Source organism: Cornus florida, unplaced genomic scaffold, assembly GCF_030987335.1.
Source record: "Cornus florida cultivar Cherokee Brave unplaced genomic scaffold, ASM3098733v1 CherokeeBrave_3.0.0_Hap2_Chr04, whole genome shotgun sequence".
NCBI lineage: Eukaryota > Viridiplantae > Streptophyta > Magnoliopsida > Cornales > Cornaceae > Cornus > Cornus florida.
Window position 1 is genome coordinate 99511971 of NW_026775574.1, and position 25517 is coordinate 99537487.

Genomic DNA, 25517 nt, shown 5'->3' on the forward strand with positions numbered 1-25517 from the left:
CTTTGTACAAGTAATTTACCCTATCTTCAACAAAACATAAATGAAGTTTGGAAATAAAACCTTTCACTAATTTTTTACTTTTCTTCCTTCTGGTTCAACATTACATGCTTTAGGCCAATTCACAACACGACAAGTATGTAAAATAAAAATAAAATTGACAAATATATTTGCATATGGTGTTATAATTAACCGGGTCATATAATTTTAGATCATATAAAAATTTATTTGTCTTGACACACGCAGTATTCAAGTTCGGAATGTGGTTCGAAAGCGAGACGTCGATCACTTATCTTCTGAATCCCTGTCAACGCCACAATGTCCGTAAAAACATATAAAATTTATCCTAAAATACATGAGTAGAGGGAATCTCATTTATTATATATTTCACTATACAAAACAGATTAATTAACCCAATTAGTATTATTGAATTTCAGAGACTTACATGGATTACAAACCAATATGTGTTGTATTTCAAATACAACCACATTACATTCATCGATCTATAAACCAGCTAAGAAAGCCGCACACATCGATTCTAACAAATTAACACACACACACAAATACATACAAAACTCATGTTAGCATCATAACCTTGAACTCATCAAAGCTAAGCACACCATCACCATTAAGATCAAAATGATTAATCATGGTGACACATTCATCAACCGTCCTTGACTCACCCAATCTACTAAGCATCCTCTTTAGGCTCTTAGGTGTGATGCAATCACAATCGTCCATTTCATACATTCCAAAAGCCTCCCTCAAGTCCTTCACTTTCTCTTCTTCATCCTCAGTACTGCTCTCCATCAAACCAACAAACTCATCCAACCCCAGCAACCCATCTCCGTCCGAGTCCAGAGATTCAACCACCAGCTGCAACTCCTCCACCTGCAACCCTTCGTCTATCACCCCGACGCGACGTTGCAGCTCCAAAGGTGACAATTTTCCATCACCATTTTCATCAAAATAATTGAACATACGCTCATATTCACTAATGCTTTTGTTCATGGTAAAAAATAATAATTGAACGAATTTACTTACAAAAAAAAAAAATGCAAGAAAAAAAGAAGTAGGTTTTAGTGAAAATTGAGACACAATATATTGGTGTCTGCTTGGTTGGCTCAGTAGTTAGTTTGTACGAGGATTGTGTGCATGTGTGTGTGATATATATGTGTAATTAGGACGCGTTTCGGCGGGTTTGCATTGTAAAGTTCGTCTTAGCCACGGTTTTGTGTTTTTTTTCGTGGGCAGACTATAAATACACTGAAAGGAAGAAATAGATGAGAAATTGCTAGGTCGATGACAGTTGAAAATGTGGACTTTTGCAAGTTGCTAGGAAGCCACAAGTCATGGGCCTGGTTTTGGGTTTTTGTCTAGATTCTAAGAATTGGAAACATAGTTTTGGCCCAGGTAATAAAATATTTGTTTTATTTTATTTTTATTATATTTTTGACTGTTTTAACTTTTAATATGCTGTTGTTGGTGTTATCTATCCCCACGTATATTCCAAAAAATTGTGAGAATTAACATAATTGTCATAGTTAAAGTGCTACCTTTTTCACCTTTGAAAAGGGTGTATGAATTTAAGTTTCAATAAAAGAATAGTACGAGATTATATAAGAATTGTACAAGATTTGATTAAGAGTTTACGAGAAAAATAATGTTTTTATAATTAAAATTTGAAAACTTTTGGTTTAAAATTTTAATTAATCGTTCAGTACTTTCAAACATTGCTTAAGTGAGAATCTGTTTTATTTATTTATTATTATTATTAAAATGGACAATTCTGCTTTTAAAAGAAATAAAAATTGCAAACTCAAACTTTAATATTTGCACTTGAAACTCGGTAATAACACTTTCGACACTATTACATAACTTGATGAGCGGTTGATCAACAAAAACATGAAAAATATATTGTGCACGCATCTAACATTAACACACACACACACACACACACATATATATATACTCAATTTTGCCAATGAAAAGAGACTCCTTATATCGAGGTTCATCAAGTTTAAATTGAATTCAGATGGCAATGTCTTATGGTTACTATATTGAAATCTCAACTTCTAGTCTTAATTTAAGCATTCATTGGAGGCTTGTGAATCATTATTAATATTTGACTTTTAAATTGTAGCTCCGATTCAAAAGAATAGTCTAATGTGTATATATATCATTTATTTTTCTCAAAGGACATTTAGTTCAATGATATTATATCTCCATCTCAAAAGAGGAGAAGAGAGATTCGAAATAAAAAATTACGTTGTCGAACTTGAAAATCATACGAAAATTCATGAGACCTAATTTGCTACATCTTCTCTCAGATGAAATTGGTTGGAATTTTCATTTTTATTTATTTATTTATTTATTTTTTATTTTTAAATCTACATCTTTTCATATTTCCTTAAAATGGTCCTACACTTGGGACCCGGACGAAACTACCTAATGGTAAGTGAGGACACTTTTTTACATAAACTTTTAGCTTAAATATTTCATAACTATATGATAAAGTTTCCACGTAATTATGTAACGCTGGGAACTTGACTAAATAATTTCAAAGTAGACGCCATGTTCAAGCACCCAAAACTACTTTTCACATGTTCGAAGTAGAGAGCACTTTTTCATTCCATCTTATCCTTTTTCTCTCTCGTCTACTTCTTTGACTCAACTTTATCGTCTCTTTTGAATGCCAAATATCACTTTCCACAATGTTACAGAACTTTCAATGAAAATCAGAGCATATGGATTGGCCTTAAAACTTCATTGCAAGTTCCATCAATATTCACCCCAAAAAGAGGAGGACATTTCTTGAAGATTGTCCTTAATTTCATTGCAAGTTCCTGCGATATACACCCCAAAAAGAGGGGCATTTCATGAAGACAGGTCCTTAACTTGCACCCAAAAAGAGGGCATTTCTTGAATATGGCCCTTAACTTCATAGAAAGTTCCTGCAACATACACCCCGGCAAGAGGAGGGCATTTCTTAAAGATGGTCTAACTCAAACCCTAAAAGAGGAGGCTATAGGACCCCTGACCTCCTCAAGCAAAACTTTGTTCTTCACCATTGCGACAGAAACAAAGAAATAGTCAGAAGAAACCTGCATTGGCTTTAGTAATACGTGTTATAAAGTTTCACTTTAACACTTCCATCTAAAGATTAATTAACGTAGAGAATTTTTCCGGTAACCATATACACACAAAAATTCACAAATCAGATTAGTCAGAAGAAACCTGCATATTGGCTTTTAGTAAGTATATTCTCATGGAATGGTTTCACCCACAGAGAACTCTCTGGTTAACTAGGTTCTAACAGGAAAATGGATTTTTTAACAACTAGAATACCCCCAACAGACACAAAATACAAGATCTAAAATGTCATACTGTATATTATCTCATCTTTTAACCTGTATTCTGTACACTCTTGTCAAAATAGACAGATTCTTTCTGAAGTAAAGGTATCAACAAAAAATTGTTATTTACTAAAGAAAATATCTTGCTAATCTGTTTGATACAACATAACATAGATTACAATTACAAGCCAAACCTTTTAGGTCTGAGGTAAGTGGTAGAACCTTGACGCAAGCCGGGCATTGAGACTAGTTGCTGCTGCTTAGCCCTCTTATCCTTCTCCTTCTCCTTGTCCTCTTTCTCTAGCTCTGCTTGGACCTTCCTCAAATTTTCCATCTCCTCTTCCATGGCCGTTTTCTCTTGCTTCTGCTTCTTTTTGTGCTCCAACATTGATGTATCTGAGTCCTTCACTGCAAAGTACATGGGACCCAGCTCCGCCAACCACTGGGGCTCTACAGATGTTGCGCACTGCATGTACTCCTTTGTCGTCAAGATCAACTCATGATAAATCACATAATCTGGGGTGTAACCTAAACCATACAGAGCACTGCTTGGGTGCAAGTGGCATGGCATCCCATTCCGGCAATTAGCATACTCCCCAATACCTTTAAGCCTTGCTGAATTGTGAAAGTATGCAGAACAAATAGCCTGCCTCACAATATCCCAATCAGGACCACAGGATGTGAGTGGGATTTTCAGTGTTTTCAGAATATCGAGTAGCTGGGATCTCACCTCTCTTGCTTTCCGTAACCCTTTTACATGCAAAAAATGATCATTGCACCAATCACCCCGGTATTGATTAGATTTCCATTGCTGGTAAACATTTAATAGCGTGAGGTGGTCAGATTCTGGAACAAAGAATTTTTCCCTGGCAGCATCACTCTCCTCCGCCCTGTCCTTAGGCCTAAAGAACACTGATGGCACTGAAAGCATTGATACAATTGTCAAAACCTCATCTATGCATCCTAGTTGCTCTCCCGCCAAGAGCATCTTAGCAAGTGGTGGATCCAATGGGAACTCCACCATTTTCCAACCAACATCAGTTAGGTTTCCCACATTGTTAAGAGCACCCAAGACCCACAATTGGTACATGGAATTAATGATGTTATCCTGTGGAGGAGGGTCCATGAAGTCGAAATCTAACAAGTTCTCAATTTTGAGAGACTTCAGCAACAAAACCACATTGCCCAGATTTGTCCTCTGGATTTCTGGCACTGGACTTTGCAACATTTCATTCGCGTATGCACTCTCAGTATAAAGTCTATAACAAGTGCCGGGTCCAGTTCTACCAGCACGTCCAGCACGCTGGTCAGCAGCAGCACGGCTAATGGGGAAAACCTGGAGAGCATCCATTCCCATTTTTGAGTTGTACACCTTCATTTTACCATAACCAGTGTCAATGACATAGTATATTCCATCAACGGTCAAGGATGTCTCAGCAATGTTGGTAGCCACAATGCACTTGCGGGCCCCTTCTTCAGCTTTCTGGAATATTTTTGCCTGCAAATCAGCTGGCAGCTGGGAGTATATGGGAAGAATCAAAAGTTTAGAGACTGCTTGCTTTGTGGAGGATACGAGCTGCTCCATGCGCTCTGAAAGGGCATAACAGGTTGCCTCAATCTCATCTTGGCCGGTCATGAAGATGAGTATGTCACCTGGAGCACTTGTAATGTGGATAGTCATGGCCTGCTTCACTGCACCTTCAACATAATCTTCACATGGTGTTTTACTATACAAGATCTGCACCGGGAATGTTCTTCCAGGGATGGGAAAAATTGGTACACTGCAACAAAATCAATATTTACTCGTTAAGTGCATGGATGCAGTGGATAATAGCATAGTTCAAAATTTCAAATAATAATGTTTACCTTCCAAAAAAGTCTGAGAATTTCTGAGCATTTAGAGTTGCAGAAGTCACAATAAGCTTAAAATCACGACGCGTAGCAACAACTTTCTTGAGTATCCCAAAAAGCACATCGGTGTTTAGTGATCTCTCATGTGCTTCATCCATCACAATGACACTGCATCATTGGTAAACAATGCCTGTTTAGGCAGAACATATATATATAACCTTAATATTCCAATTTTAAAAACTAAAATGAAAATGTCATACCGATACTTGTCAAGATCAGAATCTTTCAGTGTTTCACGCAATAGTACACCATCAGTCATGTACTGTAAAATAAAATTGCAAATACTCATTGTAACAAATGTCCGTATCGGAAAAAGTAATAAACAAAATGAAGTCTCATATATTAGTCAAATAGCATCTGAACAAACAAATTTTTTTTCTTTTCCTAGTTATCTGAACAAAAAATTTCTCACTATTGGAATTACGAAAAGGAAATACTTTACAAAAAACAGGACCAGGACAAATAGTTTGGTATCAGTCCAAGAAAATCTCTAATTCTATGGCAACAAAGCTCCAAATTGATTTTCCATTTCATCCATCTTACTCTAATTCTACGGCAACATCCTTCATAAACTCTCAATACCCGTAGACGACAGGTACAAGAAATCTGAAAAGCCACTCTTATTTGACTATCAAGTTTCACTACCTTCACTTCCACTTTTAATTTTTCAAAGTTAGACTCCATATATTTTGGTCATAGTCTGTCTTAATATAAAGTTCTAGAATAAAACTATTTTTACGTATCCCCAACTTAATTTAACCTTCTCTAGTTTCATAAATTACAATGACACCGTCAACAAACAACATATACCAGAAAACAACTTATTAGAAATGCCGAACAAGCTAATCCATGGCTAATTAAGTATGAAAACAATAAGGTGGTTTCAACCAACAAAACCACTAGTTAATAGTTACCTTGATTACGGTTTTCGGTCCAGTCACATCCTCAAAACGAATGGCATAACCAACTTTATCACCGAGCTCAGTTTCCATCTCTTCACTAACTCTTTTGGCAACACTCATAGCTGCCACACGTCTTGGTTGGGTGCAGCCCACAATACCATTTATCGTGTAGCCATCTTCATGTAAATACTGCCAACAATTTCAAAAAATGAGACTAAAGATCATATCATACTTACTACCTCATTACTTGGCCATAAATATTACAAGTATAGCAAACCTGAGTTAATTGTGTTGTCTTTCCAGAGCCAGTTTCTCCAACTACCACCACCACCTGATTTTCACGAACTACCTATTCCATGGAAAGTTGGAATTGAATTAGAATATAACAGCAAAGACAAGGTTTGAACTGTCCAAATAGCATAGCCAATGAACAAAAAAGGAAAAGTCAAGGAACAGTCAGTGATGTCATCACTTCTTAAACCAACACATCGAGTAAGGACTAAGGACTAAGGACTAAGGACTGAAGGAGGACAATATAAAGCTATGAATATAATCAAGGATCACAATCATATTGCTTTGGACAAAAGAAAAAAAGACTTTAGACTACAGAAACAGCTGCAAAGCAAAGACAGTAAAATTTATGATTCAATAGTCTACATCTTGTGGTTTAGTTTAAGACTCCTAGTCTTTGGCCTCCCACCCACAAGATCAAAGAACTGACCAGACAAACCATTTGATACCAACAATCCAATCTTCAAAATTAAAACACCCCCTTCCCCAAAACCTCCCATAATAAAAGAAGTAAAAAATATATATATTACTAAGCAATCGATAGAATTAGATAACCAGAACTTGACAATCAGTCTTGTGAAGGCTAACCAATTTTTTTAGTATTCAAACAATGAGACTAGAAAAACTGAATATGATCCACAAATTCCTCAATATTACAAAGAGGAAGTCCTAGATGGAATTACTCGAGCAAAGTTATAAACAAGCAAATTGGTAGGCTTTCATATAAAAAAGAAGGAAAGCACACAAACGAACAAGTGTCAGACCTGCAACAACTCATCCCGTACGGAATATATGGGCAAATACTGCCGTTGCTGTGCTAATGTCTTTGACTTTGCAAAATCACTCACTGCTTCCCCCTTCTTCATGTGCTGTGCAAACTTAGCATCTTCCTTGAAATCAACTTCGCCATCTTCACCCACTACAGCAGTGTCTGCATCAATCTAAAACCAATATTTACAAGAAAAGCTTCAGATCCACACATTTGTAATTAAATATAGACCAAGTAAATAAGTATATAAATTCTATAAAATGTTGAAGGTATTGTACCTGTTCTGCTGTCTTCTCAACCCCAAGGATATCACCAAGTTTTGAGCCAGCAAGCTCCCAAAAACGTTGACGAGATTTGTTCTGACTTTGTTTTTCATGAATTTCCCGAACCAGGGCAGATCCTTTGCGTGATATTATAGCCATATCGGATGTGGGATCTTTTAATGGCATTATTGGCTCCGCTTGCGTTGTGAAAACAACCCTCCCATCAAGAAAAGGAGGTTTTAAATCTATGGAAAGAAAACATAGTGGAAACGTTAGGTAAAGAAAATCGCAAAAATCTTTGCAGGGGGGATAGATCGCATCATTTTCTGTCAATTGTTTGAAAGATTCTCATTAGTATACTAACCGTGAACAAGAAGCATTACTTTCCGTTCTTCCTCGTCATCAAATTCAGTCTGCACCTCCTCGGTACCTCGAACAGCTCCAGATCTCATAAGTTGCCGATTCTCCCACTGAGCATTATCAGCTGTGAGCTGTGACAACTTTTTGCTCTGAGCAAGTGTCATCTTGGTTCCATCCCTTCGGACCTGTAGTTCAGAAACCACAATTAGTTGAAGAGTTGCCATGTAAAAATGTCGGTGTAATTTTATCTAAAAATCACAATAATACAATATTAATCCAAAACATACAAAGATACTCATAAAGATCAATGTACTTATAAAACAAAACAGGCAATCAAATGTACAAATCTATGCATTTTTATTGCATGTGATATTTTGAATAACTGCTCACATTTTTATTCTGCTCACATTTAGATGAGATAAAAATTCAGTGGTCCATAGAGCACATCTACTTTATTTTCCAAAATTTAAGAGTTATACAGGTTTGAGGCTATGACATAACTGTTTTGACTTATCAAAACCAAATACAACGCTACTAGTTCAACACTCAATAAAACATAAATCATAAATGCGGTGTAACAAAATAGTGAATCCCCTACAGGCCATACTGGCTTCCTTAGCCTATTTGCTAAATTAACTACAAGGATTGAGAAAGCTTTACACACTCCAAAAAATATTTCTTTGTTAATGAATTTCAAGATGCGAGTCTATATTCTGTTCCACATTGAAAACGTGATAAGCACCTGCTGCATAAACATAATAAAATCTGGTGAACGGATGGAAAATTAGTTTACTACAAGGTAATAATACATGCTCAATATCTACCACTATTTGCCACTTGTACCTTCAAAATTAGCTAAGAGTAACTATTCTAAATTCTGATTTGAAAAGAAAGACCGTTTGTATTTTCAACTCAATTAATGCTTATATAAAAACTCTCTAATATTTTAGCAGAAAGTAGAAAATTTCAATTAAGCCCCATGGCAATGGTAGAACTAGGAAGAAACACTTCCATCCCACAAGGGCGGGGCTTGGGATGCAGTACTGTGTCCTTTTCCCCTTCCTGAACAAAGTAGCTAACCTCAAAACTGGCTTCTTCTTCTTTTTATAAAAAAAAATTATATTACAAAACTGAATTAATTTTCTTTTGAGGATAAGATGAAGGTGTCATATCCTTAATTTTGTTTTCTGATTTTACTTTCTAATATCAAAAAGAAAAATATTGAATTAATTTTGCTTAACCAAAAAAAAGAATTGAGTTATCCTAGTTTTTATGTATTAGGGTCAGAGTTACTTTTAGAAAGAGAACAACCGAATTTATCTAGTTTTATATTTCCCAAAAAAAATAGAATGTATGCCATTAATCACCCAAAATATCGGCATCATATTTTAACTTCTGTTATTATGAGAAGTAAATATTTTAAAAATGCATTTAATCCTTAGATTGTAAAAAGTTTTAAGTTTGAAGAGGTATAAAATTGTTGGATGCAGTGTAAATGTAATTCCTATATAAGATATATCTTTTAGGGGGATAAGGATCATTACATACTTCTAGCGAATATAAAAATTTAACAATAGCTATCTACCATTATATATTATAAAAGGTTCCATTAGTTAGGCCTATAGCTTGGTGCACTAGTGAAATGTTTGTACAGCCAAGCATGAGAATGAGGATGCAAATCTTAAAGCAGCCATTTTGCGCAAATAATGCCAAAGGTTACGTTTATGTTTAGGCCACCTCTTATAAGACCCTCTAATAGGAATACTGGGTAATGACACGCCGAGCATACTTTAATGCACATGGGGAACATTACAATTTTAAGGAGTTCGACATTGGGCAGACTGAAATTACAACATCCCCCACCCTGGAGAAAAAAAAAATTAAAGAAAAACAATTATTCCTCTTTGCTATGGTTGCAAGTAATTATTTAATCCTTGAATATTTTACCTAGTAACTAGGCTAGCGTTTGGGGGGACTTCGTGAGAGCTCAAGATGGGCTCTAAGCTCAATAAGTCCTTCCCCAATAATAGCAAGTGTTTGGTTTGAAAAAAAAAAAAAAAAAACATCTAGAAAAATCCAATGGTTCAAAAATCCGTTCAGTAAAAGCTATTGCAACTTGCTTCTTGAACAACTTTGGGTGGAGCAAGACTCATTTACGAAATAAAGACAAGTTACAATTTTGTCCGTGCATTTTTTTTTCTTTTCCCATATTAACCTTATTTCTTATCTACAGGTTTTATATTTCTCTATACACTCTCATTGACGTTCTCTCCTTGTAAGGAGCGGTGGAACGTTAGCTCTGCTGCAACAGACTCCACCGGTTTGAACACAATCTCCAGCCTCTACCAACTCTCCTCCTCCTCCTATGGATCAAAGTATAAATTCGGTCAGTAAAAGCTGCTAAAATTTGCTTGAACGGCTTCAGGTGGAGCAAGACTCATTTAAGTAAAAAATGCAAAAGTTGCAAATTTTCCTGTGTATTTTTGTACATTTGCCATATTAACCTTATTTCTTTACTTGCAAGTCTTATATTTCTCTGCACTTTCTTCCAATGTTCTCTTTCTATAAGCAATTGTGAAATCTCACATCTACCGAGACAAAGACCACCACTTTGAACACTATCTCCAGCCACTACCAACCCTTCTCCTCCTCCTGTGGCTCAAAGTATAAACTTGTTGAAGTTCATACAGTTCTTGGTGAAGTTCGGATTACACAGTTGCAGGGATGTCGCTGTTTACCATGCTGCTCGCGATTCCCATACTGTTATCTGCTAGAGCTTTGATTATCTTAGTCAGCATCATAAATAACATTTTCAATAGATATTCGTAAAAGTTTTATCCTCGCTATTGGTTAAAATCATCAACAATCATGAGGATTTTCAATTTTCTGGTCTACATGTAAAGGACCTCATGCTATAAACAGAGATCCGAACATACAATGAGAGCAAAAAATGTCCATTTGTTGTTCTTATTTGGTGTCTGGACTAATAGGGTAGGTAGCTGCAATTTACTTTTTCTCGATTAATATTTTTGATACATGAACACACGCGTATACATACATACATAACCCATTTATGTATAGCTGTCTCAAGACCTCCCTCCCCGTAACCCTGCCATGGCGGGACTAGAACTAGGTAATGCCCATTTTATGTTTGGGTAACCCATTGTGCCGCCATCTGCTAGTAGTGTTACCCCTCTTTTGTCACTATGTATGTAAAGATACAAGTTAAAAGGATAAGAATTTTACATAGGAGATCATAAGTCCAGTGTTATTAGCGTCATTTGTGTTTACAAGCTTATTTCATTTTTCATGGTTATAAGTGAGTTTTAGTGACATTTTCATATAGTAGGGTCAGGTTAGGTACAAAGAACATAAAAAGAAATTGGTTGTATTGAAACTGCGTTTCTTTTGTAGTGAGCCATATAATATTAATGGGTAATATTGTCAGGTGACAATTACTCTAAAAACATCTTTTCCCTATTAAATTCCCTTTAGATGGAATTTCTTATAAAAATTGCCTTTTGAAAGGACTTCGATACTAGGACGCGCTGCCAAACTTCCAAGTTTACTTCTCCAGGTCAAACAGCAATGTAGGTTACAAGGACAAAGCACAAGTAGACACTGCACATTATGGGTGGTCAAATAGTCAATTTGTTCATGACCATAAATTCCCAGGAACAGTTTGTAATCATTTAAAGTCTCAATCATCCACAAAACAAAATTGTTTTGATTAAGGAATGAATTTTCTGAACTTCATTTCCTTTACAAACTTTGGCCTCCCCATATGATCGGTCATGGAAGTTCATAGAGATTCAAGATCATCAGTTACTTTTATTAAAACATCATTAGTACAAGTATTACTTAACAGGACCGGAACAGCAAGAATTTCTCTGCTAAAATAGACACATTAACAAAACTCATGGATGCTCTAATAAACAGCCTTAATACCCAAATCAATAAATGAAAAATGTGTAGTTTGAATCAATGGTGACAATTTAACAAAACAGAAAACACAATACTCAAGTATTAACAGAACATGTGCACCCACCAGGATTATCCTCAAAATAAATAGTTACATATAGTGCTTATGGGGTAAAAATGTTGCCACAGTAAAACAATATTATAAACATTTCTACACATACCAGTCTTTTGGCCAATTCTGCCTCTTTCTTTTGGAAGGGAGCCCCGTCACCAAGATAAAATGATGAGCTATCCGCATCAAACATTGTATTGCCTTCTTCTCTATCATACCTATACAATGACAGTCATATTGGTTAAAGAATAATGAAAAAGCACCTAATTCTGTGACAGAAATTTTCTCATGCAATTATACACCAGTATGGGGATACTGATCCCCAACACAACAATGCCTCGGGAGCTGATAATCAAAAGAGTATGGAGAGATGAGTTCAAAAATTGATGTCGGTTAACATTTACCAAACTCAAAAAGGAGTTTGGAAAAATTACCCAAAAACAGAGGAGCAAAAACTGCATATTGAGCACAATCAATGTAATTAAAATGTCTTATGGAATTAATACTATCTAGGCTTTTCTATCTACGAAAAATTTTAAACATAGTCATCCCTTGAATAGGTACATCATAAATAATTGACATCATGTAAATTGCAAACAGTTATAGCCTGTCATTATTTTTTTATTAGTTATTGCCTGTCAACTAAGAACAATTTGCACTGATATTAACAAATTGGATATATATATTAACAATATTGGATGACAATTTTTTTAAAAAATTACCACGCACGATCGGAATTGTATTCCATCTCTAAGCGCATACTTTCAGTGATCTCTTGATTGTCATCTTTAGATGAATAGCTCTTATCAGCATCTCCATCCTATATATGAAAAAAGAAAAAGGGAAAATAAAGACATTGACTTGGTCGATAGCTAATAAATAAAATAGAGATACATAAACACAAGCATGATAGTCCACATTCAACCTTGGCCCTAAATCTAAAAAAGATGTGTACCTTCTTTTTTTCATAAAATTTTAAGGAAAACATAATTTGAACGAAGTGAGAAATAAAGTACCTCCAACGGTTGCGAACTTTCTGCAGAAAAATGAAGGTTGTGAGAACGAGATCTTCCTCCATATCGAGAACTTGAAGATAGAACTGAGGACCCAGAAGCCCGTATCGGAACTGGAGAAGGAGAGATGCTATCCCAGGGAGAAGCAGCAGGAGCTGATATACAGTGTGTAGAATATTATGTCCACAAATTAGCATTTAAAAGGCAAAAAAAAAAAAAAAAACAAAGGAACAAACAGTAACCAGTCAATTTTAAAAACATGAAACTTGAAAAAATATCACATATTCATTGACATACCATCAGAATTTGGTGTATGGCCACCCAACCATGGAGATACCAATCGTGCGTCAGGAGAGGCACCAAGAAACATTGGAGATGGTGAAGGTTGATGGCGCCTGCTGGCATTAGAGTGACTATCCCGACATGGTGTATCTTCCCATTCCCATCTCCCATCATCCCAGTCAGATCTGCCTGCAAGTTTTGCATATTTTAGTATGTGCAATAAATAAAAATTATGGACAATGAATGAAAACATATTCTTTCAAGTACAAGTTCAATGATTTAAGTGAACAAAATGTGAAAATAAGGGGCTTGTTTGGGTATATTAGAAAGTTTCAGAAATCGTGAGCTCTAAAATCAATAGAAAATGATCTGAGAACCAGTTATTCTTGATTCTGAATTTTGCAAAGGGAGGGAAGGGGGGAATATGGGAATTTTTTTTTTTTTTTTTTTTTTTTTTTTTTTCTTAGTTGGTCACACACACATGCCTCCACTGAAACTTGAACCCCTGACCTCCCTTTGGGAAGAAGGGGTCTGGTACCGCTAGGCCACTAGCTCGTTGGTAATATGGGAAAATTAATTTAAAGCATTTCTTAAGGTCATGTTTGTTCAGACCATTCGTGCTGCTTTTTATAATTACAACAAATGATTACTAAAATTAGTTAAGATTAGAATAATTTGGTACAAAGAATGTTGTATGCTTACAACACATCACCATCTCACATCCCCCCAACCCCCACCCCCAAAATAAATAAATAAATAAAAGGGAAAAGAACGAGGGGGGAGAGAAAAAGGTTCTCAATTCCATTAAAAATGAAAGAAAGAAAAAAAATTATCTCGACTCCAAGCGCACCTTTCAAAATATAACCAAACTGTGCCTCATCATGTTTTAGTTGTTTCTTTGCTAATGCATTTTAACTCAATCAGATTAAAACAGCCAAAACAATCCTCTAGACCAGAAGCACTTTAAAGAGTTTTTCTTATAAAAATTTCTAACAACAATTTCTGAGCCTATTTCCACCACGTCATCCATGCCATTTATCTTTAAGAAAAAACATCTTGGAAAAGAAGATCAAATAGAAAACAAGATCAAATATGTCAAAAAAGACAAAAAGAAACACATACCAGGTGTCCTCCTGGAACCTTCATATCTACTTTGTCTTCTTCCATATTCTCCATTATACTCTTTTTCATATCGACCACGTGATACTCTTCCATGGTTCTGTTCTTTGCTGTCACTACGTCTCTTCCTTGACTCCCTGCTTTCACTTCTTGAGTCACCCCTGGAATCGCTTCTCACCCTACCATGATCATCCATGTCATACATAGGACTCCTAGACCGAGCATACCGGGAGCTTCCAGTAGATGTGGCAGCAATCTTTAATTGAGGAGCAAAAAAGTACTGTATTATTGACTATTTATAACGGTAGCAACTAATCAGATACATTCACACTACTAAAGCGTCATGTTCTCAAGACAACAAATCTGGTGGAATTGTGGAAAACCAGCACAACAGCTGAAGCATCAATGACTAACTAACTAGATTTACCCTAAGACGATCCCTTTCCATCCCCAAGTCGCTCATATTTTCGAGTCAGTAAACTCAAATGAAAAATGATCAGATTGGTTCAATTCAGTGACCTTTCAATCAAAAAAAAAAAAAACCAACCCTTGGAAAAAGATATGAAGAAAGAAACATTTTCTTAATTTCAGACAAACCATCGAGATGCAGGCAATTTACTTCTGACAGCATCAAAACCCATAGAAAGCCCCATAAATTCAAATCAATTATAGATTGAACAACCAATCAACCAGATTAAGGTTGTTTTAATTAAAGTTCCAAAGTTAGTAAGTCTAGCACTTGATAGATTTCTAATTTGTCTGAATACTTCAATACCTATACCCGTTCAAGTACTATGAAAAAGTCTGATTTGGTGGAATCAGTACATACCTAACCTCCACCGCCAACATCCTTGACATGGAGTGGCTATGTTCAGACTCAAAAACCACACTGTCACACATAACAACTGAGTTTCACTTTTCCAATTCCCAACAGAGTTCATATTTTATATTTTCTTTCTTTTTGAAGATTTAAAAATTCAGATAAAAAAATAAAAAAGGCTTTATAACTATATAATACACCCTTTCTTAATTATATATGTCATTCCTACAGATCATGATTTCTTCAATATATTTTTGAGGAAATAGTATTCAGCAGACCAAGTGTTATGAAGGTTTACATGACTAAGAGAAAGGGATTATTAAGCTTTAGTAGCAGCATAAAATATGAGATGCTTAAATGCACATCCAGTTGCCTCAGTTGCTTTTTGGTTTCTTTATTTTCTTAAGGACTGATAATTTTTCTAAGGATGCAGGTGTTATCAAGAGCATGCTGGCATAGTGGCATGTTGGCAAAGGTTTTCTATCAAGGAGCTAGTTAACAGAAAAAAAGATCCTCAAGAATTGGGAGGGGATCTGGCGTCCAGGAGAAGGTGTTGCACAAAATATTACTAATCCTTACAAGTATCTATGTTACATGGGCTTTTAAACAATACATGAAAAACCCATAACAGACACAAGACACCTGAACGTGGGTATAAGATATGCGTCCCACACAATTGGTTGGAGATGCACTAAAAAACGCATGTATCCAACAATTTAAGTTCACTAACTTTTGCTTCAATACAGCCCTATTTAGCGATGTCCTTGTGTCCTTTTGGAGGATCTGATACATCCAACAAATTTTTCCATATACATGCCCCCAAGACACATACCTGATTCCATTTAACATATCAAATCAATGAAGATGGCTATTATAAGTGTAAATAACCATCTACTCCAAAAGCTTAAGCTGTTAGAAAGGGTGTAACTTAAACATATAAATCCTTCAACACGCCCCCACACGTGTGGCCTTTTTTGGTCCAACGAGTGTGTTTCAATTTTTAATTAGGGTGACGGTGAGGTTTGAACTTGAGACCTTTGGCTCTGATACCTACCATCTACTCCAAAAGCTTAAGCTGTTAGAGAGGGTGTAACATAAATATATAAATCCTTCAACAATAAGTATTTATGATCTTTTCTTCATATGATGAGCAAAAGTGGGGAAGATATAATTAGTGTTGGGAACAAAGTGACCCAATGCATCAGCAGCTGTCTTAGCCATTCCTTTGGCTATGTTCTCCAGTACCTCATCCAAGAATAGTTTTTGATACAATTTGTAGGAATTGATAGAAAAGGCAATTCCCTGTGATAAACCAAATTCTGCTCGCAGATACAAGGAAGAAATGATTATCATCCTTTACCATTAAATCAATACCTAAGTAATTACACATGTCAAATTCATATTTTTGCAATCAAGCTCGGGCACAAGCGTCTTCTGCCCATGAAAGTTTTGGTGCTTTGCCACAATGCCATCCACGCAGCCTGAGGCATTCATAGCAAACCAGAATGAGACCTATGGATGCCTACTTGGCTCACATGTGGATTTATTAGAATATTCCATGTAGCTAGTAGATGGAGAGCCAACCCTTCACAAATCACAATGAGTCATCAAATTTTTTGTTCTTTCATAGGCTCCTCACCCCGTCAACAAAATTTAACTTCCAAAATACTACAACAACAACAACAACAGCAAGCCTTTTCCAAACTACTTGGAGTTGGCTACATGAATCCTATGTTTCCATTCTGCTCTATCTAAGGCCATAGCCTCAGTCAAACCACATAAAATCATATCATTCTTTACCAACTTTATCCACTTTAACTTTGGCCTTCCTCTCCCCTAGTATTTCACTCAATGTGGACTATGACACTCTTTCTAACTGGTGCATTTAAAGGTTTTCTTTGCACGTGTCCAAACCATCTTAACCGATTCTCTTATTTTCTCTCCAATTTGTGCTACTCCAACCATCTCCCAAATGTGGCCATTTCTAATTCTATCATTTCTATCTTACGGCAAATCCATCTCAACATTCGCATTTTCACCGCACTCACTTTATGCATATGTTATTTCTTAGTTGCCCAACATTTTGTGCCATAAAGTATCTCTGGTCTAATAGTTGTTCGATGTTACTTCCCTTTCAATCTAAATGGGATAGTGGATACGCGTATCACACAATATACTAGATGCATTCCCCATTTAACCCATCCTGCTTTTAATTCTTTGATTAATGTCATCTCCAATATCTCTCCTTCATTATTAATAATTGAACCTAAATAACGAAAATGTTCACTTTTTTTGTACCTCTTGATTCTCAATCCTCACTACATACCGATCTGTTTTTTTAGATTTACTAAAATACAAATACTTAATAATTATTTATTTATATATAAATATATATAGAGAGAGAGAGAGAGATAAATTCACATTTATAGCAATCTCAATTCATTTCTTCATATAAATGACCAAATTATATTGATATTTTCTATCTTTCAACATCTATAATCATCCCTCATTACATAATATCTGGCACTATCAGTTCTTTACTTTTGACTTTAGATGTTCCTTACGATATGATATCAAACAAGCACATCCACTAAATAAAGCTTTTCTGTGTGCTAATTGCAATTTCACTAAAAGAATGGCCTCGTTTTACAAACTTTTTCCAACTCAAATTTTTTAATTTTTTTCAGATCACTCACTACAAATACCAGAAAATCACAGGTTAGAGACTTAGATTAGATATTTATTACCTCTACCAGATAGACAGCTAATGATACTCAAAAAACAGTAAGAGTAACATAACTAATTTAAATTACCCAAGGCTAAACTGAGACAAGATCGACATTTTTATTCAATGAAAAAAAAAAAGGTTCAACATTTTCGCAAACCGGAAACAATATATAAATGCATACATTCACTTGAGTGATGAACCAAAAACAACTGTTTCACTTGCTATAGCAATAACAATAACTGAAAAGGTTAAACTCACCTCAGAACGTATACGTAAGTGATGCCTCCCAGGTGTGTCAGCAACTTGACTCTCTTCAGTCACTTGGCTTTCTGCAACATCGGGATTATATTATTCACTAAAGGAAAATTCAAAAAGCAGAATTCAAAGTTGCAGAATCAAAATAGTGGAAAGGTCAAACTAATTGGACACACGGTGAATTTCCGAACTGCGATTTTTATTGCCTGATGTGTGTGTTTGTATATTGATCCCTACTGTGAAGGGATGACTTAGAATCAAGGAATAGACCTTTACTTGCATGCAATTTATCCAAGATGAAGTAAAAGAATTAAGAAAAAAATTTGAAGAAGAAAGCGTGTGTAAATGCTAGCTCGCATGAAATAATAAAAACTTTACTTAAAGCCTTACTTATACTACATCTTAGGAACTTAATGATTTGTCCTCAAAAACAGGAAAAAGAAACAATAGTTAGATACAGCACAACAAATGTCACCTTTTGTTCACAAGTGCCTGGAGAGGGATTGCTGCAAATTTTTACCTCTGAACCGTCAAAGGATTAAAACATTATCCTCCAAGGATCAGTCACTCAACCCAATAAAGTCTTGTTCAATTTATTTTTCCTTTCCCATCTCAATCCGAATTAATATTGGTCTTCATCATGCTTTCACTAACACCCCCCCCCCCCCCCCCCGCCCCCCCCCCTCTCTCTCTTTCTCATGTAAATTATGTTACTTAACCTTGTAAATTCAGTTATTGATATTCATTGTACAAACCATTTCCATTTTTTCCTCTCATTAATCTCCTATTGACACTATTTCCACCATCTCACAACAGTATTCATTTCTCTGAAGCATGGGCATGGCCCGAGAAAAGTCATAGTAGTATCCGCAAGGGCATGCAACAATGCAAATATCTAATGAAATTGGAAAAATTACAAAGAAGTCCTACTTTTAAAAATATAAAACCATCAAGTCATGTCAATGGGGAAAAAAAAAATCAAGGAAAACAAAAAACAATTATATCAATGAACAAACCTACTAGAATTTTATTAATTGATAGCACTTGATGGTCATATTTTTCTTAAGGTAAGACTTCTTTGTAATTCTCCCAATAAATAGAAGAATTAGTTTCATAAAATTTCTTTGAGGGATGAGAGGGTTGACCAAGATCAGGTTACAGTTGTTGCATTGCAAAGAAAGAACATTGCAACATGTTTATACAACTTAAAATTTGTCAAATTAATATAACTAGTAGCAACCACTAACTATCAAGAAGTAAAATTAAAAGCATACCTAAAGATGTCTCGCTTGAAAATGTTTCACGATACTGCCGCTTGGCATAGCCATGTGTGCTACTGGAAGCACCACCTCCTTCTTCATCAATTACTGAGGATGTAGATTCCTCTTCATCGACAGATGCCATAACGGAGGCGACTCTTGGAACCTTAAAGCCTGCGTCTACCTTAGGTCCACCCCGTTTCACATTTGCAAGGACATCTAACCCTGTTTTGGTAGTCATATATTAACTATTAAGTAACATAATAGAGAGAGAATCACAATATTATGCATACAAGACTGTTTTATATAAGAAATCAGCTATCATTGGTGGTTAGAGATCCAAAATATATATATATTGGCAAGGAGATTTTTTTTTTTTTTTTGATAAGTATATTAACAAGGAGATGATGATGCAATTCATAACAAGTTTAATGAAAAACAATTTAAAGAATAGGAAAAAAAATTAAAGAATAGAAAAAAGTTAGCAATTGGTTCAATTCTAGGGTCAGACCACCTGAAAATTTGAGAAGTCAAGCTTTAGTTTTAGAATAGTCCTATTTTAAATTTATTATTAGGTTCATATGCAATTGGTATATGATTATTTGTATTTTATTCAGTCTCACAAATCAAGGGTATTTTGGTCATCTACCAGACTACCATGTATGCACTGGTCTATTAACTTGAATTGCCTATTACACCATTGTCAGAGACACATTTGCTAACACTAGACTCGTCATTCAAAGCCATTTGAAGTAAGGCCTAGGAATAAGGGCTCCATACTACCCCCAGCCCCAGACACTAAAGTCAAGCCAGAAACTCACCCGAACATACTATGCACCCAACATGTTTGGAGAATTAATCCACCCCTAACAACTATCTTTCCAAAAGGCCACTGACCAGACTCCCTAACTCCCAATAAAGCCCACCCACTTGCCTTCCCGTGTTTGCCTCCCACTAACCAAAATTCATGTCTTCTGCAAGCCTCCACAACCACTTTCCCAATTTAGACAACACATCCACAATAATTTACTAGCTCTAAGGATTTAGATTGTAGCATGTTAAGATATATGTCAATGGCTTGATGCATATCGTACCTAAAAGAGACTTCCTGTCAGGAGGTCTAAACACTACTCTATCTTTCCCAGGTAGAAATAACCCTCCGGCACTAGTCTCATCGGCTTCCATGGTAACTGTTGTCTTGTCAAGGTCAATTGCTCCGCCTCCTTGTTTCTGAACTTGACAAGGAAAATTAATAACATTTATTCCTGAGAATACTACAAGAAAGAACCTGAATAAAATCAAACATATAATACACGCAATAGAAAACCAAAGATTTGTAACTGACCTCCATTTCAATATAAGAAAGTTAACTGCAACCTACAATACTGGAACCTGCATTCAACATAGTGAGTCAGTCAAATCTATTTCCTGAATTCTCATAATATATGATTCCTAAAAATTCTTCAGACAAAGGTTAAGCATTCAACATATAAATATGTGTTTTTGTGTGTATATTTGCATGTGTGTGTATACCAAGGTTGTTAAAATCGGGATTCTACATAGAATCGTTTTGGGTTCCGTACAATCGGAATCGTAGAATCGTAAATAGTAAGATTCTACCAATTTGTAAAAAAAAAAAAAATTCAAAATACTTTTTTAAACAATATTGTTTGAAAAGAACACAAAACAGAAATCCTCAAAATTGAACAAATTCCTCACAATCATCATCACCAAGTAGTCACAGACTCACGAATGGACTATGGAGTATGGACCAAGTAGTTATTAATATGTTTATGATTCGAAACAAATCACAACACAACAATATAATACTGCTTCTGAAATTTCAATTGATATGAAATTGAAAACGCCAAACATAAATTATTGCAAATCACATTATTTAACCTCCTCAGCCAAATCAGATTCAAAACTTTGTCAACATAATTCTCAAAACAATACACCCTAGACTATGAGCCACTTGATTAGTTTCTCTGTAAATAAATTTGCACAACAACAAAAAAAAAAACCATTTGAGTTTGTAACTTTGTTGAGTAATCTGAGAAGTGAAAACTTAGAAGGTTAGAGGAGTAAGGATTGAGGACTTCGAACCCGTTGAATTTGAGAAGGTTGTGTTCGCAATTGACCTCTGTTCGTTACTGTCGAAGAGCAAGTTGAGCAACCAATCTTCGATCAACCGTGGCGTGAGAAGGCTTGGTGTGTTCGCTGAATGTCGAAGAAGCGGTTAGAAGGCTCAAAGCTGCTCGTCAAAGAGAATCAGCTGTCTGAAATCTGAAATCGATTGATTTAGGGCTTTTTTTTGTTCTGTTTTTTTCTTTTTCTTTTTTAAACAGAAAATACAATAAGGTAAGGACGGACTTACTCACGTAAAGTAAGGGCGACTTGGAATTTAAAAAGACAGTGTGAGAGCTATAAAATTAAATTATAAATATTAAAAAATAAAGCGAGAGTTAGTTTTAAATAATACCTGTGAAAAAAAAAATTATGTGACTTAAGGACGGGCTTCAATTTAAGTTCGGAGCGCTATTCGGGCGAGACCTAAATGGTTTTCCGGTAAGAATTCCAGGATGGTTAAAAACAAAAAAACATAGGCGGTTGCCGCTAGAAGTGTAAATTTGGTGTGAGGGTTCATGACTTTACCAGCTTGGGTTTCAGCCAGGCCCATGATCTGTCTTGACCCAAGGTAGGCCTGGCCCAATAATAGCGTAACCCACCTGGGTTGCATAGGCCATTGAGGCATCCTCTTGCCCAAGCCTCTACTTACACCTTAACTCCTAAATCACATAATCCGTTGAAAGGGTAATCGCTGTCACGCTCTGTGTGTGACGGGTTAAAAAGCAGGTCCAACACAATAACAGTTAAACTATTGTTTACTTGTAATATAATTGACGGAGTTAAATTATATAACTACTTCATATAATTAATTGACAAAGAAAATTATAAATAAATGTTTACTAATTTTCAATATTCATATGTTAAAAAAATTCATAAAAAAATAATAATAATAATAAATTTAAATGATAAATTTTTAAGTAAATATAGGGACGCTCTTGCTGTGCTCCTGCTCTCAAAATTTTTAGACTTTGACGTTTTCACTTTTCCACTCCCGCTCTATGTGAACATTATAGTCGCTACCAAAGGCATTACTGTTTAATTTTTACCCTTTTAGAATTAGATTAAGAGTTTCCTAACCTCCTTTTTCTAATTTAAACAAGTGAGAATGATAGTTTTACCACAAATTATATATTTTTATTTTTTTATAAATAAATATAAGAGATTCAAGAAAAACCTTCCTTTTAACAAATTTAATTGTATGATTTTTCATTTTACCAAATAGGGTAACATTCACATCATTTATTATACTTTTTAAATATGATGTTTCTTGAACGTATTTGGTCACTCATAAAGGAGTGATTTTGAAAGTGTATACGTGCGAACAGTTTTATTCTCCCATACTAGAAAGGTTATTTTTGTGAAATGAATTCCTCACAATGAAGTAATCTTATCGTTGCACCGTATGTTAAAAGTAAACTTTCATTTAATCTATCTTGCTTTACTCTCACGAGTAATTTAGTCCAATATAACATTTACATACAAGAGAAGCATCTTCTTGCTTCATATTGTTGGTTTATATTGTAGGTTTAGATAACTTGGTCACCTGATGTTCCACATTCGTCCTGTGTTGTGCTGTGGCCAAGGCAGGCATCTTTTTATGTTGTTGGTGTGTGTGTGTAATAGATTAAATATACTTTGAATTTTCTTTTTCGTGCATAAAAGGCATCCTACTTTGGATTGTTTATGTGCTTTGTGAAGGAGGAGCGCGTGGGCGCATGTAGCGTGAGTGAGATATACTTGCAGCAGCGTGCTTCACATGGGCACGTGAAACGCAAGTAATATCTACTTCGCAGGAGCGTCGGCTACAATCAATAAAGGAAAGAAAAAAAAAAACACAAACTATCTAGGATCGTTGCTCTAATACCATGTTAAATTTAGGAATGCGAAAGTATAAGGTGTAAAATAGGGAGAAGGAAACAGAATATAATACATATATATAATATATATTTCAATAGAAAATATAATTATATTTTCTTAAATAGTTTTCATAATGAACATTTTTTTTTTCCATCCATACAGAAGCATCTTCTTTTGTGTGTGTATGTCTATTAATTTCTGTGCGTTTGTCACTGTGTGTGTGTGCAAGGAAAGAATCTCCCAGTTTCTTCCATGAGGGTTCAATTCACTTATATATCTGTTGGCCGGGGTACACTGGGATCATTATGTAAGCAACTCAATGTCATGTTCTATGTTTAGGTTCTTGGCTTCTCATTAATATCATTTTTTGATTAATTTCTTGTAATTTATTTTCTTTGCTTTTTCCTCTTAGATTAATCAAGTTTATCTATTTCAAATTTTCAACAGATGAAATTTGTTTGATTAATCAGCCACTGAAATCTTCCACTCTTCCGTGACGTGCTTTAAATCGAAACAAGGTATGTATTAAAGCTATACAACTACAAAATTCTTTTTTTTTTGTGTTACAATTTGCTTGCTCTGCAACATATACATTTTCCTTCAGTATCACCACATGCACAGTGATGCACTGGCTTGTGAACCACCCAAATGCTGTCTACAATGTCTTAATTTCATGTAGTACTGTTGTCTGATCTTGAATATGTGCAGTGAAAATGGACATCATTCAGTCTCTGTTCGAATTTGTGAAATGCATATGGGAATACACTAGGAGATTCATTTGCTATGCCATAATACTGTCAAAGAGTTTCAAAGAGCGCAGTGCAGAAGTAACAGAATCATGTGACCGGAGGGGTGAACATCCGGTGGAGGCCTTTGGATGGGCAGCCAGAGACGAATCCGGTGTCCTCTCACCATTCAAGTTCTCCAGGAGGAAAACTGGCCGCCAAGATGTGAAATTCAGGGTGTTGTACTGTGGGATCTGTCACTCCGACCTTCACAGCATCAAGAATGAATGGGGCGTGACTAAGTATCCCGTTGTCCCCGGGCACGAGATTGTGGGGATTGTGATGGAGGTGGGGAGAAAGGTAAAGAATTTCAAAGTTGGAGACAAAGTCGGTGTGGGGTGCATGGTTGGAGCTTGTCACTCGTGCGACAACTGCAACAACAATCTCGAGAATTACTGTCCTAAAATGATACTCACCTACAATTCCACCTACTACGATGGAACACCCACGTATGGAGGCTACTCGGATGTCATGGTCACGAAAGAGCATTTCGTGGTTCGTATTCCTGACAACATGCCTCTTGATGCTGGTGCTCCTCTCCTATGTGCAGGGATCACAGTTTACAGCCCCCTGAAGTACTATGGACTTGACAAGGCTGGTATGCATTTGGGTGTGGTTGGTCTTGGTGGGCTGGGACATGTAGCTGTTAAGTTTGCCAAGGCTTTTGGGGCTAAAGTGACAGTTATCAGCACCTCCCCTGGCAAGAGGAATGAAGCCATTGAACGTCTCGGTGCTGATTCATTCCTGGTTAGCCGCGAAGAAGATCAGATGCAGGCTGCTATGGGCACAATGGATGGTATCATTGATACTGTCTCCGCTGTTCACCCTCTCCCACCGTTGCTCGGCCTGTTGAAGAGTCATGCGAAGCTTGTCCTAGTTGGGGCACCAGACAAGCCTCTAGAGCTACCAGTCTTTCCTTTGCTTGTCGGGAGGAAGTTAGTAGCTGGGAGTGGCATTGGGGGCATGAAGGAGACACAGGAAATGCTTGATTTTGCTGCAAAGCACAACATAACCGCGGACGTTGAGGTTATATCAATGGACTACGTCAACACTGCGATGGAGCGCCTTCAGAAAGCTGATGTTAGATACCGATTCGTCATTGATGTTGGAAACACATTGAAAGCTACCTAGTCTGAGCCTTGTGTCTACTGGGCTTGAAAAGTTGTCATGGGTAAATAAGCATGGATATTAAGTGGTTCTAGCGTCTTTACCTTATGTGTCGCTGTTCATCTTCTGTATTTGATGTTGAATATTATTTAATCTATGCATTTCATGAACTCTATTTATTCTGATTTCTGCTTGAACTCTGATTTGTAGCCTGTATTTTCAATTATCAAAGTGTTTTATCATTAAAGCAGATACATGTATCTGTGACCATGAAGTAAAA

At 35.9% G+C, this 25517-nt stretch overlaps 3 protein-coding genes across 4 annotated transcripts; 1 reads left to right on the top strand and 2 right to left on the bottom strand.

Annotated features, from left to right (window-relative positions):
• Positions 1-415: 415 nt before the first annotated feature.
• Positions 416-1215, bottom strand: LOC132304162 (calcium-binding protein CML38-like). The gene has a single exon (XM_059801726.1). It carries the CDS (start codon positions 1006-1008, stop codon positions 574-576), a length of 435 nt encoding a protein of 144 aa, XP_059657709.1. The 5' UTR covers positions 1009-1215; the 3' UTR covers positions 416-573.
• A 2138-nt stretch (positions 1216-3353) lies between these two features.
• LOC132304159 (pre-mRNA-splicing factor ATP-dependent RNA helicase DEAH7-like) lies at positions 3354-21750 on the bottom strand. Of its 2 annotated transcripts, none has more exons than XM_059801722.1 (18): positions 21465-21750; positions 20704-20750; positions 20453-20588; positions 19374-19583; positions 18103-18173; positions 14300-14552; positions 13193-13366; positions 12899-13050; positions 12605-12702; positions 11992-12100; positions 7854-8034; positions 7505-7734; positions 7222-7398; positions 6444-6515; positions 6179-6355; positions 5465-5526; positions 5220-5372; positions 3354-5134 (listed from the first exon to the last, which is right to left on the bottom strand). In XM_059801722.1, the coding sequence occupies exons 2-18, from the start codon at positions 20707-20709 to the stop codon at positions 3535-3537; spliced, it is 3861 nt and encodes a 1286-aa protein (XP_059657705.1). In that variant the 5' UTR covers positions 20710-20750; positions 21465-21750; the 3' UTR covers positions 3354-3534. The 2 variants fall into 2 exon arrangements, with proteins under 2 accessions (XP_059657705.1, XP_059657706.1); XM_059801723.1 differs by having other exon boundaries at positions 20453-20593.
• Positions 21751-23657: 1907 nt separating this feature from the next.
• Positions 23658-25412, top strand: LOC132304161 (probable mannitol dehydrogenase). The gene is made up of 3 exons (XM_059801725.1): positions 23658-23684; positions 23793-23863; positions 24054-25412. Exon 3 carries the CDS (start codon positions 24059-24061, stop codon positions 25259-25261), a length of 1203 nt encoding a protein of 400 aa, XP_059657708.1. The 5' UTR covers positions 23658-23684; positions 23793-23863; positions 24054-24058; the 3' UTR covers positions 25262-25412.
• The last annotated feature ends 105 nt before the right edge of the window (positions 25413-25517 follow it).